The sequence below is a fragment of the Gracilinanus agilis genome, chromosome 3 (genome assembly GCF_016433145.1).
Source record: "Gracilinanus agilis isolate LMUSP501 chromosome 3, AgileGrace, whole genome shotgun sequence".
Lineage (NCBI taxonomy): Eukaryota > Metazoa > Chordata > Mammalia > Didelphimorphia > Didelphidae > Gracilinanus > Gracilinanus agilis.
The window spans coordinates 370,498,082-370,519,368 of record NC_058132.1 but is presented as its reverse complement, the minus strand read 5'-3'; the positions used below and the strand labels follow the sequence as shown (position 1 = coordinate 370,519,368).

General features: G+C 36.7%; 1 protein-coding gene across 1 annotated transcript in view; it reads right to left on the bottom strand.

Moving 5' to 3' along the window:
- The window catches only part of LOC123241583 (ABI family member 3 binding protein), a 287,167-nt gene that overhangs the window by 186,706 nt on the left and 79,174 nt on the right, over positions 1 to 21,287 (bottom strand). Inside the window, exon 2 of the mRNA XM_044669199.1 lies at positions 18,858 to 19,037. Within this exon, the coding sequence (XP_044525134.1) occupies positions 18,858 to 19,037 (180 nt within the window). The remainder of the gene's footprint in view (positions 1 to 18,857; positions 19,038 to 21,287) is intronic.

Genomic DNA, 21,287 nt, shown 5'->3' with positions numbered 1-21,287 from the left:
GAGGCATGGATAAAGGGGAGTTCTCAGCATATGAATTTTATCTCCCCAGGTTGAATAAGGGCTCTTTGGATAGAGAGGGTTGAATTACCTTCTCAGAGAGCCTGGGTCCCACTTAGAGGATTGACTGGAAAACAGAATGTATGGAACAGCCACTGAGGGATAGTGTGTTATAGGGAAACAGCCACAGATGAATAGAATTGCTTTGCAGAATGAGGGTCCACTTGAGGTTAGGTAGGTCCTTAGTAAGGATGACCCAGGACTGAAAATTACTGAGGCAGCATGAATTCAGTAGAACCAATAAGGCAAGGGATTCAAGAGAATGACAATATCTTGCTGAAGCTTTTGATTATTGGACTAAGACTGTTAAGGGAGCAAAGTAAAGACAAAATGCTGGTGGAAGTAGGGGAATCAAAGGACTTGAGTAGCAGTCACCCTACAGGCTGCAGGCAGGGTGGGCTGTGTCCTAATGCCTGGGTGGCTGCCTTGCCTGTGACTTCTTAGCCAGAACCACAAGAGTTTCCAGAAAGTTGCTGATGGAGAGAAAGAATGGCTTTTTGGAGAAGTGTATGTGAGACAACAGGAGAAATGGAATGCAGCCACTTTCAGCTCATTGTTTTCAGTGCTGAGTAGATCTTTCTACAGTTTTATTAGCCTTTAACATGGGCTCACAGGGGTGGCATATTTTTTCCTACCCTTATGATTTTCAGTGGCATTCTCTCCCATAGTGAATTCTTTTTTATATCACAAACCCTTGGGATTTTTACACAGGAAAATGATATTTCCTACAAAAGACTGGTGGTCTTTTCTGTTAATATTTTATTTACTTAACAAAGTCTATGGCATCCTTTGAATTTGGTGCTAGGCCATAAATAGTTTCTTAAATATTATTTGTTAGATTAATAGCTCTCAACCTTCTGCCATCCTACAAACCCAGATAACAACATTATTTCTTTAGCAAAAATGAAACAGAAGCACCCCATTTTGTGACACAAAGCAAGATGTTCATGCTGCTGAAGAGAAAGTGAAAATTTTATAAAAATTTTGCCTTTGTTGTTTCTTTTACTTTAGAGGACAACTTAATGTCATCTTCATATAGGGTTATGATTTGTAGGGTAACAGATTTAGAACTGAAAGGGAATTGTGCAAAGTAGAAACCTCCTCAATTTACAGATGAGGAAACTGAAGTCTGGTGATGTGACATGATGCCAAAAGGGACACAATTAATTAGTAATACTGAAATTAGAACCCAGGTCCCTTGACTCCAGATGCAGAATTCTGTCCACATCCTATAAAAAGCTATCCTCTGCTTTGACAGAACCATAGTCATAGAACAATAGATTTGGAGGAGACTACCCTTAAGTGATAGCCACTAGCATTGTACAGAGCTTGAAAGTCATCAAAATGTGTTCACAGCTCCATCCAACTTCTCATTTTTACAGGCTGTCCCCATGCTGGGAAATCTCTCCCCCTTTCTTATTTCCAGCTCCTGACTTTCCTGATTTCCTTCAAGTACAAGCTAAAATCCCTCCTACAAGAAGCCTGTCTCATCCTCCTTTGATGCTAATGCCTTTCCTCTGTACTTATGCCTGCTTTATCCTGTATATAATCTGTTTCTACATAGCTGTTTGCATATTGTCTCCCCCATTAGACTGTGAGCTCCTTGAGATCAGAGACTGCCTTTTGCCTTTATTTTTATTTGTAGTGCTTGTCACAACACTTAGCATATAGTAAATGTTAATAAATGTTTTTTGACTGATTAAACAATGTTATGAAGAAAGTTGCATTATCATCTCCTACATCATCTCCATCATTCTACAGATTAGGATACCAGGGAATCTGTGAGGTCATATTGCTGATAAGGACTTTACCCGGGCTCTTATCTGAACTATGTCCTTTCTAAATGTTAGAAATGTATAAAGGAGAGAAAAGGCAAGGGGTGGTAGAATCTCAATGGAAAAAGGGATAAAAGAAGACAGGGGAGGAAATGCCTGTTTCCCATTAAGAATGAGCCTTATGCACAGACAGAGAAGATAGCCACCATAGAGTTTGAATGGTATGGCATATTGAAAACAACACTACTTGAAATGAGAAGATCCTGGTTCTGCTAACTTGCCATATGATTGCAGGCAAATCGTTTCACCTCTTTGAGCCTCAGTTTCCTCATCTGTAAAAGGATGGAGTTGGACTAAAGAAATTTCCCAAGTTAGAACTGTGATCCTTTCAGCTCTGAGTACCATGACCCTATGACAATTCTGCGTAAAGAAGGAAATGCTGTAGCACATGAGCTAGTATTGTTATTTGAAGGACACAAGGAAAGAGAAACATAGAACTATGCTTGATTTCATTATTGCATACCTATGGCATAGAATTGTGTTTTGCCCATAGTAGGTACTTAAAATGGTTATTGAATTAAATTTGTTGGCTGAAGGACCTGTGCCTCCAAATATTGCCTCTCTAGCACATCAATACGTCATAGAATGCTTTAGCTGAAGATTCATTCTTTTGCATTAAGGCAATGTGTCCTTTTAAAATGTAGTTTCTTTTGGGTTGTTTAACACGTTGAGTTATTTGCAGACCTTAACACCCTGTTTGGCTATACCTATGGTACTCATGTTTCTGGAAAGAATTGAAGAATCTCTGCTATTAGCACAAGAAGAGGACAATGAGTCCTGAAGCCATAAAACAAAATTCAGTCAGCAGAAGAAAGGCCATTCTAGGAATTAGTTTATCAGTTCCTCTCCAAATGTTGAGAACAGGGCAATTTTGACAAATTGAAGGGTAGAGAGATCCATAGATGACTACTCAGAGAGTGTCAGGCCTTGTTTATAGAATGAAGTAACTCACTCACAGTATAGAGAATTCTAAAGACAAGAAAATCTATTTAAAAATTTTGCCCCCTTAAGTCTATTCCTTTAATCATTTGATGGAAGATGATTGAAGCGGCAGCAATTCCCAAAGTGGAAAGTACTGCTTTAGACCGAATTTGTTTATGAAGAACAAAAATGTTATTTGTTTTAAAAAATGTCTAAGGAAACATATCATATTGGTGTTTCTCCTTTTTCACTAATATCCCTTGCAGTGTGGAAACCCAACTATAAGTGCCAGTAGCCACAGAACTCCTGGCCGTGATCTGATTTTTCTTTTAAATTCCCACAAACTGTCACTACAGATAATATCAATTAAAATACTTTCAGATGTTAAGAAGACTTTAAAAAGTATGAATTGATATTAGACTCAACAGCATCCATAAAGTGTTCTGGTTCTCCTCTCTCTGTCTCTGTCTCTGTCTGTCTGTCTATCTGTCTGTCTGTCTGTCTTTCTGTCTGTCTCTCTCTCTCTCATGCTGGATTTAAAAACAACATGCTACAGAAGTAGATTAGAAGTGTGAGTATTCATAAGATATCAATGAAAAAGGAGGAAGAAATATGAAGCCATTGAGAGTCTACCATGTTTTGGTGTGTCCTTGAGGAAACCTACTGCAATTAATCCTCATCAATCAATAGAGTCCATGAACAAGGATCAGGGAAAATAGGGCTTAATAGTATTCTATAAGGGATCCAACCGCCAAAGTATTCAGCTAATAGTCATTTCATGTGAATCAACTGGCAAAAAAATGAAAATGAAGATTTTTCTAGCAAAGGAGAGTCGAGAGAATGCATTCAATTTGGAGTCAGATAAAGTAGGTTTGAATTCCAGGCCTGCTACTTACTGTGTATTTGATGCTTTCCCCATCCATAAATGATATAATAAAGTTTTACTAGATGACCTTGAAGGTCCTTTCACCTCTAAACCCATGATATTATGACTTCAATAGATTAGTTTAATATATTTTGATTTAAACTTAATTTAATTGTTATAATTTAACTAAATATATTCTTTATAAGTTGTTTCTGTGATTACTTCAAGGAATATTCTATGATCCTAACATGTACATGGGCAATATCTTATTCAAAGAGAGCCTTTGAGGTTGAATTTTGTTCTAAGTCAGACACTTTTATATTATAAGTAATAAAAGTAAATATCTCATTGTCTGGCATTCTCTACATTTATAGTCATTATACTGTGAAGATGTAGTATGCTGTAAAAATCATTTGTGAAAGCCCAACGTGTCTTTCTGATACTTTAAACGAAAGCATTTGCCCTTGATATATGTGCAACTCAAAGATTTTATGGAGATGAAAAAATGGATGTGTATGTTACTAGTTACTGATGAAGCCTCCTAACTCTAAAGACATACATGCTTCTCCTGGACCATAACACAAACCCATCTCCTGTTTCTATTACTGATTTATCCTCTCAGGACCCACACAAATGGGTCACTATGACTCCCTGATGTGAAACCAGAATATTCCATTAACTTATCTTCATCAACAGACCTCCCTTCTCTCAGTATTTTACTTGGGCTCTTTACTCAATAACTAACAACTTTTCATTGGCTCCTATCTTCCCCATCATTGTCATACTGAATCCCAGACTACCAAAGAACAACTCTCTCCAACCTCTGCTGCCCCTTTTTCAACCCCAATAAACCTTTGAATCTCTTTGAATGCCATCCATCCCTTCTATCCGATCTTTATCTGCAAAGCCCTTCTGCTGTGCCCTCTGGAATCCCCAATCTATAACGAATAATAATTAACACACAAATAAATATTAACAAGTCAATATTATTAATATAAATTGATAAATTAATAATTAGTAATGAACTTCCCTTCATTTTTACCCCTCTTTCACCCATGATTCTTCCACCTTCAGCTCATCCTCTAGCTGACACTATAACTTGAGCTTTCCTTTCCAGTTCCAGTTGTACCTTCTCAGAAACCCTTTAACTCACTGATCCCAGAGGTGAAGTAGAAATTTTCCTTGCCCTCCATTGCAGCTTTCAGACTCTCTAATGTCAACCATAACTCACTAACCCTTGTCTTGTGAGGTTTGTTTATCCATATTTATCACCTAATGGTGGCTATTATATATGAATCTTCAGCATACATGTTAATTAAAATATTTTCAGATGTTAAGAAGACTTTAAAAAGTGTGAATGGACAATAGATTCAACAACATCCATAAAGTACATACATTGAAAAATATCCTCAAATATCCTAACCTCTCAGTTCCACAATCTATTTAATTCTCATGACTTATTCCTCTCCTCCACCTCAGCTATCCAGAAAGATGGTCACACTCTTGATTTGGCCATCATTCATAAGCAATCTACTTCCATCTGAAATCCCAAATCCTAGTCTCCTATTATTCTTTCACCCCTATGCCTTACTCCTCCCAAACCTATTTTATGCCCTCACTACATCACTCCATCCATCCCATATCTGCTTACACTCATCACTTTCAGTTTTAGCTCCTTATTGAAGCAGCTCAATTCTACTCTCTTATCTACTCTGAATTCCTTCCCTCCTTTGTCCTATTATGGCTCATGCTCTGCCAACCCCCAACCCTGGGTTACTCCCACTCCTTGAATCCTACATTCTTACTCATGTGCTGCTAAACAAAGCTGGAAGAAGCCTTAAAATCATGCTGAATTTGTTCCATTACAAATTTATGCTATCTAATCTCAACTTGGCCTTTGCTGCAGCAAGGCAATCCTCCCTAATTGATTCTCTATCCCACACCTCACAGAAGTTATTCCAAGATTTATCCTCTCTCCTCAGGTCTCCAGCTGTAGCCCCAACCAATCCTCATTTTCCTAAATGAAGCCTTTGCCTCAAACTTTATTCCTCCACCCATTTGAGGTTATTTCCCAAGCACTCTCTCTTTTCATCTCACAATTCACTATCTCATCTCTTGGCATTTCTCTCTTTCCTGCAGTCTCTGATCAAAAGATGTCCCTTTCTCTTCAACAAATCCAATTCTTCTTTATGCAACCTTGATCACATTCATTCCCACTTTCTCTAGCAGATTATTACCCCTATTATCTTCTCTCTTTAATCTTTCCCAATCTACTAGTTCCTTCCCTTCTGCTTACAAACATGCACAAGTCACTTCTCTCCATAAAAAATAATCACTACATTCCCCTATTTCTGCTATCATCTTATGTATCTCCTCAATTTCTTAGCCAAACTCTTTTATAAAGCCTTCTCTATTCAATGCCTCTATTTCCTTTCCTGGCACTTGTTATTATCTTCCATCAATTAGGCTTCCAACCTTATAATTAACTGAAACTGATCTCCCCAAAGTCAGTAGTGATCTTTTAATTGCTAAATATAATGCATTCTTCTCAGTCCTCATTCTTTTTGACTTCTCTACCACTATTGTCACTTGTGACTCCTTCATACTTTCTCTGGATTTTTGTTACATTCTTCTTTCCTAGTTTCCCTTCAAGCTTTGACCACTCCTCAGCTTCCTTTTCCTATTCATCATCTAAGATTTTGTCCTGGATTCTTTTCTCTTTTATACTTTCTCACTTGATGATCTCAACAATTCCCATAGATTCAGTTATCACCTCTATGCAGATGATTTCTAGATCTACATACCAAATCCTAGTTTCTTTTTAGAGTTCTAGTCCCACATCACCAACTGCCTATTAGATTTTTCAAAACAGTTGTGCTAGAGACATCTGAAACTCATCATGTGCAACACAGACCTCATTGTCTCTGTCTCCACTCAAGTCACTTCTCTTCTGAATTTATATATTACTATTGAACATTATGATCATCTCAGTCACTTAGATTTATTGTCTTACAACCAGTACCCTTATCATTTCTGTCTCATGGTCTCCTCTGCGGTCACACTAACAAAAATTAAGACTGTTAAGACAGTTTGGACTGGCACCACACAACATCCTACTTCAGACCCTGATTAGTTCTCACCTAGAAGGAAGCAGGAAGGGACTCAGTATTTATAAAGTGCTAGGCACTGTGCCAAATATTTTTCAAATATCTCATTTGATTCTCCCAATAACTCTACAGGAAAGGTGCTATTATTGTTCCCATTTTACTGGTCAGAAAACTGAGGCAAAAAATGTTTTAAAAAATGTTCCCAAAGTCACACAGCTATTAAGACTCTGGGACCATTTGAACTTAGGCCTTCCTGACTCCAATCCTAGCAATCCATCCACTGCGCCACCTACCTGCCTTCAACTATTTTAAGCACCTCAAATGTCATCTCCCTGCCCCAAGCTTCTCCATTTTTCCAATTCAACCTCCCAATAGACACCAAAGTAATTTTCCTAAAGTATAGGTCATCAGTAAATTCCGGTGGTCCCCTATTGTATAAAGAGGCAAAATCTAAATTCTTGCTTGATATTTGAAGTTTTTTTTTTACAACCTTATTCCTTCCTGTATTTCTAGACTTCTTTAGTAATAATGTGTTTCCTGAATATTCTATTCAGATATCTTTGCCCACTTGTATTTCACACGTAACATTCCATTTCCCATCTCCATGGCATTCTGCCAACCTTCTCCAGTGTCTGGAATAGTTTATTTCCTGCTCTCTCTTTCTTAGAACCCTGGATGTCCTTGAGGACCCAGTTCAAATACAACCTTCTACATGTAGCCCTTTTTGTTCCCTGTTTTGACCTTCTCACTCCAATTACCTTGCTGAAAAGTATCTTGCCTCTAGCATATATTTCTTCTTTGGATAGTTGCTCTAGTTCAGCTGTTTTTTTTTTTCCCTCATATTTCAGTTGTTTTTCCATCTTTCTCTTTTTTAACATCAGTTCTTCTTCCTCTTATAACATATTGGTAACTGAGGTGTTGAATCTAAATAAGGTGGTTCTACTTCATCATTTAAGACAAAAGTCATTTATAAAAGAATGTTAACAGATATGTTCCATTTCCTGTCTGCTTTACAGTTTCTAGTTTTATCTTTTAAAGCTTTAGAAGCAGTGTTTTAATTGGTTCTCACACCAACCAGACTCTTTGCATCAATTTCTCTCTCATCTACACTCTTTGCTATTTTCTGATGTTACTTTGCTTGTAATCTTCTACCATCTGCCTCTATAACATTTTACCAATAAACTCATTTTCTGAACTGATGTTATACTTGGCTGCTATATACCTACCTCCACTTGGCAAGAAAAATCATTTTTGTTGGCCAAGGCAGTTTGGGGGTTGTTTCAGCCTCTTTGCTACGACTATTGCTTTATATGAATCAGACTTCTGTAAGAAATGGTGTTTGTCCACACTCGTGTTGTTGTTGTTGTTGTTGTTGTTGTTGTTGTTTTAATCCATCCTTCTTTCCATCATTGTTTGAAGAAGTTGAACTGGGCCTTTTAAGATTTTACACAGTATTATTTTTTTACATTTATTTTTTCTAATTTATTATTGATTTTGATGATTTCTCTGAGGTAATGGTCTTAATAAGACTAGACCATTGATTCAGATATTATCAATCCATCAACATCCATTCATTGCTTTGTTTTAAGATATAGATGTTTCCTGCTTTTTTGTACAACTGCTTTGTGTTCCCCTTGTCCATTGCAATCTTATTCACTTCATTTAAAAAATATCACATGATGCATCAGGTTAGGTTTCTGAATAATCTACATGATTTGGTTTCTTATTTCTTCATCCTGAACTATATTTCCCAATTTTTTTTGTTGTTATCCTTCAACCAAAATCCTCCTTTGATGACATGTATACTAACTAGCAAATTTTACCAAACAGCAAAGGCTTTACATTTGAGTCATGTCTTCACATGAGGAACAAATATAAATTTTGAGAGGCTCATCATTAGAATACCTTATGTCTGATGAATTTTTCAACCACAGGAATTCTCCCAAACCATCTCCTAGGCCAGTAATGGGCAAAGAGGGAGCCAAAGGAAAGGAAATGCTCATCTGTCAGTATGTTTCTAAGGCAATTCTTTCGAAATTTCATTGTATTGTATCCTACTCATTGTATTCGTCAGATTAGAAATAATGTTGCTCTGCTGGATATAGCATTTCAGGGGGCCACATCTGGCCCACAGGCTGTAGTTTGCCCATCACTGTCCTAGACCATAGAAGTGTTGTGATTTATGTTGATAGATGGTATAGTAGTGTTAATGTCTGTTCTCCACCCTGTGAATTAAAGTCATGGAGTATCTGTGGGTATGCTGACTTGATTTAGAAGATTGTGTGTGTTCTTTCTGAATTTTGTTTTATTTTGTCTCTTTATCCTCTGCAACAGATTGTTATGAATAAATTCTAGCTATTTTCATTGTGGTCTTTTTGTTTATTCTTATCCTGCTATTGTGTTATAAAGCTAAATTACCAAATATCCTATAAAATAACATCTGCTATATTTGGGTGCATGATGAAATCAACTCTGCCTTTTTTGTTTTGTTTGTTTTTTTTTTCATTTAGCTAATAGCTTCCTTTTGGGTTAACTCATAGAAAGAATGACAATATTGATGTGATTAGTTTCTTCCAGGGGCATGTCTATTATTTATTTTCACTGAGTAAATATCTCATTTAAAAGTCCTAACAATTAAAGTGATTTTAATAATGTAATTATACTATGAAGTAACTGAATTCTAAAAAAAGTTTATAATTCTTAGCCTTCTCTACCTAGTTTTCAACTAACCTGCCGCCATTATTGCAGAAGTGGAAGAAGTCTGAACAAGACTGAGGGCAATTATTTTTCTTTGACCTTTTGATTGTTGTGGATAGAGAATTCATTCCCTAGTAATGTCTCTTTCTCTTTGTTAAGCATCCTCAAACAATAGATATCGTATACTGCAGGATGTATACCAGGGTTTAATTTAGTGGCTGACAGCTACTAAGCATTTTTCAAAATAGCTATTTTTTTTGCCTTTTTAGTATGCTTTATTTTTTTAATGTACATACAATTTAATCATTTTCTGACATTTTTCTATCCATGTTATCTTCCTTCCTTCCACTCATCCCCCGCAGCAGACAATATGATATAGATCATACATGTGCTATCATACAATATATTTCCATATTTGTTATGTTATGAAATAAGGCATATACTGAATTTCAAGACAAAAATTTATAAAGGAAATAAATTGAAGAATGATATGCTTCAATCTACCTTTAGAATCCACTGTTTCCTTCCATGGCAGTAGATAGCTTTTATTTTCATGAGTCTCTCGAAGCTTCCTTACATCCTTGCATTCTTGATAATAGTTAAGTTTTTCACTGTAGATCATCGTACATTATTGCTATTGCTGTGTCCAGTGGTCTCCTGGTTCTGCTCGCTTCACTTTGCATAACTTCAGATAAAACTTTCCAGGTTTTTGGGTGATCATCTTGTTTGTCATTTCTTATGACACAATAGTATTCCATTAAAAGCTTATACCACAATTGGTTCAGCCATTCCCCACCTAATGGACATCCCTTAAGTTTCCAATTATTTGCCACCACAAAAAGAACTGATAGAAGTGTTTTTGTACAGATAGGTCTTTTCCCCTTATCTTTGATCTCTTTGGGATATAGAACTAGTTGTGATATTCCTAGGTCAAAGGGTATGTACAATTTTGTGGCCTTTTGGACATGGTTTCAAATTGTTCTCCAGAATGGTTGGATCAGTTCACAGTTCCACCAACACTGTATTGGTGGGCAGGTAATAGGTACTTTCTACATGCTTATTAAATGTACTATCTATACTCAAAACATTTAAAGTTTGGTAGAGCCCTATAGAGTTCGCACCATCTAGTCATAGCCCTTCACAACACTGGGTTATCTCCAGACTACAATAAAGCCCTGGAGGGGAATTTTTGTGTAATTGTCCCCAGAGGAAAAACAAATTAGATAAAGAATGCCTGTTACTCAGATTATAGCATGAAAGGGACACTATAAAAAAAAAAACAACACACTGGATTTGGAAATAAGGGAGACCTGAATTTAAATCCTATCTCCAGCACTTCCTAGCTCTGTGACCCTGGACAAGTCACTTAAACTCTCTGTTTTATATTCTTAATATTCAAAATGGGTATAACAATATCTTATATTATTATATATAATATGTATTATATTTTATGATATCTATAATAATACTTCCCAGGGCTTTTGTGAAGATAAAATGAAATAATATTTGTAATGTGTTTTTTTTATCTTAAAGCTATAATAGCTGTTATTATATATTATAGTTACTATAAATTATAGTATTTATTATTATTAACACATACAATTAAATGGACACCCCAAAGAACTTGTCTATCAGTATAACTTGAAATGACACTACTAATGGACAGTGAGTTGTGCCTAGAATTAAACTCCAAAGTTGACTGGTTTAACTTTGGAAATTATAAAGCTCTTTTAATGAACCCAAACTTCTCCCTGAAAAAAAGGACAATCTTTTTCATTCTAATATTCCACCAATTTTTTTTTCTGGGAATCATACAATTCAACAATCCCTAGAGAATTTAAAAGAGAGTATCATTCATAATCAGTCAACTAGAATTTATTAAACACCAGGCAGTTTTCTAAGCACTGAGGATACAAGGAGGAGCAAAAAAAAAACAAAACAGTCCCTCAGGGCAGCTAGGTGGATCAGTGGACTGAAAGCCAGACCTGGAGATTGGAGGTCATAGGCTCAAATCTGGCCTCAGATACTTCCTAGCTGTGTGACCCTAGGCATGTTACTTAACCCCATATTGTCTAGCCCTTAGGGCTCTTCTACCTTAAAATCAATATTTAATTTTGATTCTAAGACAGAACGTAAGTGTTTAAAAAATAGTTCTTTCTCTCAAAGAGCTACAGCCTTTTGGTGGGTATGAGTAGGTTGTTTGATACACATGATGAATGAGAAACTATAGAGAACTGGAATAAAGAGGCCTTCAAATAAATGTATGCTCAAACAAGAAGATAGACTGGTTCCATGGTGAAAATGAAGAAGAGCTGATGGATAGCCCTTCTCCTCTATTGGATCTTTGCTGTGTTTGCATCAGTCCTTAGCCTGATTTCTGGTACCTAGTAGACACTTAAAAATGCCAATTGAACTTGTAAAAACTATTTATAGCTATACTCTTTGTAGTGGCAAAAACTGGAAAATAATGGAGTGTCCATTGATTGGGGAATTGCTGAACAAATGGTGCTATCTTTTAGGGATGGAATACTATTGTGCTGAAAGGAATAATGAACTAGAGGAATTCCATGTGAACTGCAAAGACCTCCAGGAATTGATACCGAATGAAAGGAGAAGAACCAGGAGGACATTGTACACAGAGACTGATACATTATGGCACAACCTATTGTAATGGACTTTTCTATGAACAGCAATGAAATGACCCAGGACAATCCAGAGGAACTTGTGAGAAAGAACACTATCCACATTCAGAGAAAGAACCGAGGGAACAGAAACGCAGAGGAAAAGCATATGATTGATCATGTAGTTTGATAGGGATGTGATTAATATGAATAACTTGGAAATAGGCTTTGAACAATGACTGCTTGTCAGCTTCAGGAAGGGGGGTGGGGGGGAAGAGGAGAGCAGTATAATCATGAATCATGTAACCATGGAAAAATATTCTAAATTTTAAAAAATTTTTAAAAAGAAATGCTAATTGATTGACTTAAGAAAAAGTAAGGAGGGACCCCAACATGTCAGGTGGATCTCCCTAACTGAGAAACTGTGGAAGAACCCAAAGCAAGAGTGACACAAGATGATCAGACAAGAATAGATTACAATCTGCATCAATGGAGAAGAAATCCACACTAATAGAACTCAGATCTATTTGAATATTTGAGTTAGTAAATACAATCCTTCATTTTAAAAAAAGATGTTGACTACAGGGACTGGAGGAAATCTTTTCTTCAGGATACAATAAAAATGCTTTCTCTTAAATAACAGTTTTCACTCAAGAGATTTCAGCTTATCACTTTGTAATCATGAATCCATTAAACCACCCACGTCCCATCTGTAAAAAATAGACATTATCACCCATTCACAGATGAGGGAGGAGCTGCCAAAGGTCATGTAGTAAACCAGTGGGTAGAGAAGGAATGGTTTCTTTGAGTAACACATTTTAATAATAAACCCCAGAGATTTTTAATGTATCAGGAGAAGTTATTGTAAACAATAACAGCAAACAGAGGGTCTCTATGCACAACCAGAAACTAATATTTAACTTGGAAATTAATATTTGTTTTGAAGAAAGGATGAATAAGCAGGCAAGGTCTTTCCCAAAAAAAAAATGAAATGAAACACCTAAAATAGTTTTTTAAAAAATCAGAATAGCAACAAATTGGATATATCCTAGGAAACCAAAGGGTGGGTAAAGGTCTTTAAAATACTATTTGGAACATGCTACTAAGGAAGGTTTCAAAATATCTATCCCTAAAGACTTTTAAGAATATAAAGCCTGACTTAAGTATCCAGTGAGTATCTGATTAAGCGTGAAATACAGAGTGATACTTTTATCACTCTGAAGAATATAGGGTGATATTTTTTTTAGCAAAATATAGTCTTACCTAATTAGCTCATTTTCATCAACCCAGGGAGTTTTTATAAAATCAGTGTCAATATTTAACTTGGAAATGAATATATATTAAGAAGAGGTGGGGAGGGTCATAAACATATTAGATCTTTCAAAAAAGGACAGGCTAGTAGGGCATAACTATTAGAAATTTCTAGCTAAATGGTCAATGTGTGGATCCACAGAATTCTCCATTTAAAGATTATTCATAGGGCAGCTAGGTGGCTCATTGAATAGAGAGCCAGGCCTAAAGACAGGAGGTCCTGAGTTCAAAATTGAATTCATATGCTTCCTAGCTGTGGGATGCTAGATATCACTTAACCCCCCATTGTCTGGCCCTTACTGCTCTTCTGCCTAGGAATCATTATACAATTTTGATGCTAAGATGGAATACAAGGGTTTTTTTTAATTTATAATTTTTAAAATTTTAAAAAATGTTGACCAGCAATTACTGGATGTATTGAAGACAAGCTAGGAGGCAGCTAGGTGGTTCAGTGAACAGAGTGCTAGGCCTAGAAAGATCTGAGTTCAAATCTGGTTTAGGACATTAGCTGTGAGATCCTGGGAAAGTCACTTAACCTTTGATTGCCTGACAGAACATCCACTGGACCCAATGGAGAAGAAAATGGCAAACCACTCCAGTATCCTTTCCAAGAAAATCCCATGGATGGCTTTAGTCCTTGGGGTCATGAATGACAACATTGAAGGCAAAGAAGGCATCTTGGAGATTGTTCTGCCATTTAGACATTGGGTGTCGTTGACCTGGAAAGCCCTTGGAGGAATTTCAATTTAAATATTCCTATTTCCCACATTCTTATTAGGCAGGGTTTTAAGAATCCCTGAAGAATACTGTCAGTTCTCTGTAGATACTCTTGCCACAACAGCTAGAGGTATAGTCTAGTGGAGCCAGCATGTCCGCATCACCTTAACTCAGTCATCGCCTAGCCTGCCCTTTGAAAGCTCCAGAATTACCCACCAAAGCCAATAATGACTATTATAATAATAGATTAATTACTCATTTGGAAAAAATTCTGAGACAGCCACAGAGGAAAAAAATGGATTTAGCCTAATCATTTATTTCCTTCACTACTTTGCTTGCTGCTTGCTTTTTTTTTTTTTTTTTTTTTTGGTATTTAATTGGGGCAGGGTGAGTCTAATGTGCTGTGTGGAACACAAGGCTTTTAGAACTCTTGTTGGCTCAAGTAGTATTTCTGAAATTCAATTTTGGACATTCTCAAGGAAAGTGATTGCTGCCAAAAGGGTCAGATGTAGCAAATTTACTAAAGACTTAGAATTTCTCCCAGAAGAGCACAATTAAACTTTTTATATTTGAACAAGGGATCATGTCTTCGGAAAACAGGGAAATTCTCAAATTAATCAATCAATGACGATTTCTTAAATCCCTACTATGCTACTCACTGAAGATACTAGGACAAAAATGAAATGATCCCTGCTTTCAAGCTTAAATTTTTTTAAACCGTTACCTTCTGTCTTAGACTCAATATGAAATATCAGTTCCAATGGAGAAGAGTAGTAAAGGCTAGGGAATGGGGGTTAAATGACCTTCCCAGGGTCCCACAAGTATCTGAGGTTAGAGTTAACATATTATTGACAAATAACACAAATGTTAATAAATAATTACTGTTAATAAATATTACATTTAATAAATGTTAACATTTTTTTAAAAATCCTTACCTTCCAACTTAAAACCAATGCTGTATATTGGTTCCAAGGCAGAAGGACAGTAAGGGCTAAGCAATGGAGGTTAAGTGACTTGCCCAGGGTCACACAGCTAGGAAGTGTCTGGGGTTAAATTTGAACCCAGGCTTGGCTTTCAATACACCAAGTCACTTAGGTGCCCTTCAAACTTACTTTTTAATAGGAGGAAAAATGTAGGAACTGTGCTGTCCGAGGAATCACTTGAGACATTTACTTTTAAGAGGATGGCAATGGTACCCCCAAATTTGGTCATAAGTAAATAGAAAGGAAAGAGGCCAGTGTTGAGCAATTCTTTGAGATATCTGACCCTAATGATAGCATCTTTAGGACTGAAGTGAGATAATGGTGATAAAGCACTTGGCATATTTGAAAGTCCTATAGAAAGCTAAGTAGCTACTATACCTACCACTACTACAATTTGTGAATAAGGCAACGATACTAAGTACTGAAAATAGTAAAAGCAATTAAGAGATCAAAAAACCAGAGTACTAGTTACAGCAAAGAGAGATTGGAAATTTTGGAAGCTAAGGAAACAGAAAGCATAATTATTTATTGTGCTTAGCTTTGAGAAAGAATGCATTTTTGTTGTTGTTTCCACCTCCCCCCATCCCATCCCATTTTTTATTGTTAGTTATTTGAGGAAAGCATGAAACCTTAGATTGTGGCTGGTTGTCTGGGGTTGGTTCAGTTTGATCTCTTTATGGACCAACTGGGTTTCATATAGTTCATTCATTGTTCAAGGTCAGTGATGGTGAACCTTTTGGAGACTGAGTGCCCAAACTATAACCCTTATGTCACATGTGAACCCTTCCCCCACCTTACCCCAGACAGGGGAGGGATAAAGTGCTCCCATTGGGCTGCAGAAGGGCAGGTGACATGAGAAATGTTCTTAGGAGTGATGGAGGGGGGAAGGGGAGCAGCCTCCTCTGGCACACATACCATAGGTTCACCAACACAGCTCTACGTGATATCCCAAATGGTGGCCAACTATCTCTAAAATATGACCATTAGTTTGGGGAGGGAGTAGAAGAGAAGAACAAGGAGTTGGCAGTTTAGCGTGTGAGTGACATTTGAAAATACTTATAGATATGTCTGCTCTAAAAAAGACATTTTTTAAAATACAGGAAATGACCTCAAGCTCCTGCTTCTACTCAGACCATCTCCATTCCACACCATATTGCAATGGGACTCCTCAACCTCCAATTCCCTTTTATGCCCTTCCCTGTTAGAATATAAGCTGCTTGAGGGCAGAGCTTATCTTGCTTGATTCTATTTGTATCCTCTGTGCCAAGTGCTTTTGTTAGAGCTGAGGATACAAGTGCTTAATGAATATCCTCATTTCTCTCTCTCTCTCTCTCTCTCTCTCTCTCTTTCTCTCTCTCTCTCTCTCTCTCCTCTTCTCTTCCTTCCCCCACTCTCTCCCTCTCTTTGTCTCTGTCTCTTTCCCTCACTCTCTCTTTCCATCTCTTGCCTTACAACAACCCTGGGAAATAGGCCATGTGATTTGATTCAATTTAATTCAATTCAAGAAGCATTTATTTGGTGCCTACAATATATCAGTGTTATTATGTTCATTTTAGATGAAGGAACTTTACCTCTTAGAGGTGAAGTTACTGTATCCATGATCACACCACTAGTAAGTACTAAAGTTTAATTTAAAAACTCCAGAAGATTCTCTGACTCCAAATCCTATTTTTTTTTCATGAGAATACAACTCTTCTCTTCCCATTTTCTATATATTTTCAGGGATCAGTATACAATTTAGCTAATAAAATTGATTTTAGATAAATACAATTTCCTTTTGAATATTATTTGAAAAAAACAAGATCTTTTGATATTCAAATTTTTAAGAGTTTTCAAAGGTGGATATTTTGGTTCTTGAATGGATTTTTCAGGAACATTTAGACTATTGACATTATAATATAAGATGCCTTCGTCATGTACATGAAAATAACATACCTTACTGTTTATTTACTTGAATATAATTTATTTGTATTGTAATACTATATTTGTCTTAATATATGCCCCCAAATGAAACTTCTATGGAACCCAAGTATGTCTTTTAATTAGTACAGTTTTTCAAATGATAATTTGAAGAATCATAGTGTATCTTATATCCTATTATTTGATATAATCTCATTGTGAAGTATTTAGCCAAATACAAATGAACAGAAACCAAAAAATTGCTCACAATGTTCAAGAGGGAACAAGACATATGATCTTTGTTTTCACCTTGTGTGTTTTGGATAAGGCACCAGTATCCTGTTGCTAGTCAGAATAAGGTGTGATAGCTACAGGAAACATTTGCAAACCTTCAAATCCTGTGCAGTATATTTGTGCCAAGTTTACATTGGTTATATTTGTTCAAGGTACCTAAATCTCAGACAACATTTATTTCTGTAGCAGCTATACTCCAGCTGTTTCATAACTAACCTTCTGTGTGAAAGTGAACCTGGAGCACTATTTTTAATGGTATAGCTTTTACTTATTTGATTTTTGAAGTGCAATGAAAGTACTCTGTCGGGAAAACTAGGAAAAAAGTCAAGAGGGACACATCCTTAATGGTCATTGTCAACAAGCCAAAGTTGTCATTAAAGCAGTTGGATTTACCTTCCACGGAAATAAATTTTATTCTACCACCTTAGTTAATGTTCTCTTAAACTACTGAAGATCCAGGGAAGTGTAGCCAAATCTAAATCTACACATTAGAGTGTTTGGAAACCAAATGAAAATACTCACAATTAGTATTCCTCTTGTGAAATAAAAATTAGTTTTTAAACAGTTTTATCTGAAAAACACTTTTCTCTGTCTGGACTACTGAGGTTGGCATATCCTAGAATTTAAGGCTATATAGAAAAAATTTTTAATTCCATGATGTAATGGTCTAGGCCTGACCTAAGATGGTCTGGTACCTCAGGTTCAATATTGGAATGAGACCCTTGAAGTACACGTGACAAAAAAAAAGTAAGGTTTACTTAACTTTGATCGGGGTAAGACATTCAGAGAGGGGAAAGTTGGGAAAAGTTTGCCTGATTGAGTTTGACATGGTGGTCTACCAAACAAGCAATAGGAAGAAGATGGAGCTCCTTCTCCACTATCTTTCTTCTGGTAGCCAGACATCAAGTATGTTAGGATTCACTACAATAACGCCAAACCTTTAGTCTCCTTTAAATCTCCAGGTTTCAGGCAAATGGAAGGATACCCTGAAAAATCATCCTCTTAACGCATTGATGATTGGTAGCTTCTAATGAAAAGAAACTCACTAATAAATCTCACCAACTTCTACCAAGAAAGACAGAAGAAAATGGAGAAAGAGCAAAGGAAGTTACTCATGTAAACATGGTGTTGGAGATGACTTTTTAAGGCAATTAGTCCACCTCTTTAATGCCTTTTGAGGTTTGTAAAGTACTTGGCCAACAACTTGACCAAAGTGAAGGTAATATAAATAATTAGGCCCTTTCTCTGTTGAGGAGACTAAGGCACAGAATGTGATTTTTTCCCAGTCACACATAGCAAGTGTTGAAGTCAGAAATAAGAAACATGTCATGCAGTATTCTTTTTGTTTAACAAATTTTTTTTTGGTTATGTATTGAGGGACTATGTGTACAACAGTGATAGTCATGAAGATGATCTTTGAATTAGGTCATCATTTTTGTTCTGGACAAATTTTAAAAAACAAAATGACTACTTTATGGCTTTCAAATCAAGTTATTTCCATTAGCACACTACCACCCTTCTCCTCCACCCTCAGATGCCAATTGTCTTACCAACTTCTGCCTCTGATGACTTCCCTTCTGAAGGCAATGGGAAATATTGGTTGGACTGAGAATTGCTGCCATATCCCAAAACAAAACCCTCTAGTTTGGTGTTTGGATCTGGACGAAGAAACTTCATGAGAATGGAGTCACCTGTGGTATTGATATGGAGTTTCAGGCTTGGCTTTTTACCTGCAGTGAAAAGAAAGAATGAGATGAGTGTTCTTTTAACCCCTATTTTGATTCCTGTGAAAACTGATTTCTTGTTTATGAAGAGTAAGCAGGTGGCCCTGTTTGCTCAAGGCCACTCAGAAATACTTCCAAAACACTTCATGAAGAAATGGCTAAAATGTAGCTAATTCTAAGTCATAAAGAAAATCTAGAAGACACTTTTAGAGCAGTGATGGCAAACCTTTTAGAGATAGAGTGCCATGCCCGCCCCTCCCCAGACACAGTGTCAGGTCCCACCACCTCACCCACCACAGCACTCCACTTACCCCAGGCAGGGGAGGGAGGAAGCTCTCCTAATGGCTGCTGGGCAGAGGGGCAAGTGAAGAGAGGAATGTCCTCAGGCACATGGAGAAGGAGAGGAAACAGCTCTGCCCTGAGTCCTTTTGGCTTTCTGGTAGCAAACTCTGACAGGAGACTACAGGCATGCCCACAGAAAGAGCCCTGTGTGTCCTTTTTTGGCACACATGCCATAGGTTCACCATCATTGCTTTAGAGGTTATCTACTCCAAACCATTTAATTTACAAATGAGGAAACCAAGAAGTTGAGTTATTCATCTAAGTTTATATAGTCAGTGTGTCAACTAACATTTATTAAGCACCTATGCTATGCCAGGAACTATGCCAAGAGTCGGAGAGACAAAGAGAGGCAAAATAAAGTCTCTTAGTATCCCCATTTACAAGTGAAGAAACTGAGGTGGGCAGGTTCAGTGACTTGCTTAGGATCACACAACTAGTATATATTTGAGGTGGGATTTGAACTCAGGTCTTTTTTTACTCTTAACTTCAAAGTTCTTTCCACTGTGCAATCAAGCCCTGATTTTGATGGCCTGGATCCCAAAGTCTCAGGACTAGCAAGGCCTCCAGACTATCAGAGCTCCTTCTAGCCCAGTCCTGCGCCATTAACCAAGGGAGTAACTCCCTTGTCAAGATACAACCTGATAACTTCCATCCCCAGGAACCACTGCTACTAAAAGTCATAGAGTAATAAAAGTTTTCATCCCCAAAGTCCTTAGAACTGTCAAATGACCTAAAAAAAGAAATATATATGTTGTTTTGTCAATGGGAATTATATTAAAGAACATACATTATCACCTGTTTTCCCATTGTGTCCTCCTCTATTAGAATATCAACTCCTTGAAAGCAAAAGACTTTCTTTATTTTCTATTTGTATCTGTACCTAGCACAGTGCTTTAACATGCTCTTTCATCCATCCAAGCATTCATTTATTAATTCATTCATTGTGATGCACCAACACCAGCAAAAGGTTGGTCTGATTTATGATTCATTTTTTGAGAGTGCAAGTTCCTCAAATGTAATTATTTTGCTTTTGCATAGAATTCTGTACTTAACAACACTTGATCATAATTTTTATTAGCCTTTCATGTCTCAAAACTACCACTGTATTTTTAAAAAGTGATTTAATGTTTTATAAGCCTTGAAACAAGTTGCTATTCCTAAATTCATCAATCACAGAGGAAAAAGCAAAACTTAAAACATTTAAAGACTTCTCAGAAATCTTAAAACTTTAAAATTGGAAGGGACCTTGAACACAATATTTAAACCAACTTTTACATTTGAAATAGGAGGAAACTGAGATAGGGTGACAAAGTAATGTCACATATGGAGTGTACTGGTATCCTACTCTCCAGATTTCAAGTCCTGTGCTCACCATTTTGTTTTATCTTGTCAGGGATCAGATTCTCCACCAAATTTCCTTGTAATCTTCCAATGATTACATCTGCTTTCTATCCATCTCCATCCCACCAGACCCTTGGGACTCTGACCCTGGATTTCCTGATTCTGATAGGTGAGAATTTTTGTCATATTTTTCCAGGACCCGGGTCCTCCACTCCATTTCATAGTCATTTCTACACTATTATGGTACTTCTCCAACTCCTTTCCCTCCCTTTATGTTTTATCTTCCCCTCACTATAATATAAGTTCCTTGAGAGGCAGGACTGTCTTATATGCTTCTATTTGTATCTCTAGTTCTTAGTATAGTACCTGGCACATAGTAAGTGCTTAATAAATGCTGTATCCCTCTCTCTCAATACCATGCCAAAAAAAAATAAATAGGAGCATTAAATTTTGAATCCAAGGACCTGGTCCAAGCTATCTTTGTCATTCAAAACTACATGACTTTGAGCAAATTGTTTCACTTTCTTGTGTGTGTGTGTGTGTGTGTGTGTGTGTGTGTGTGTGTGTGTGTGT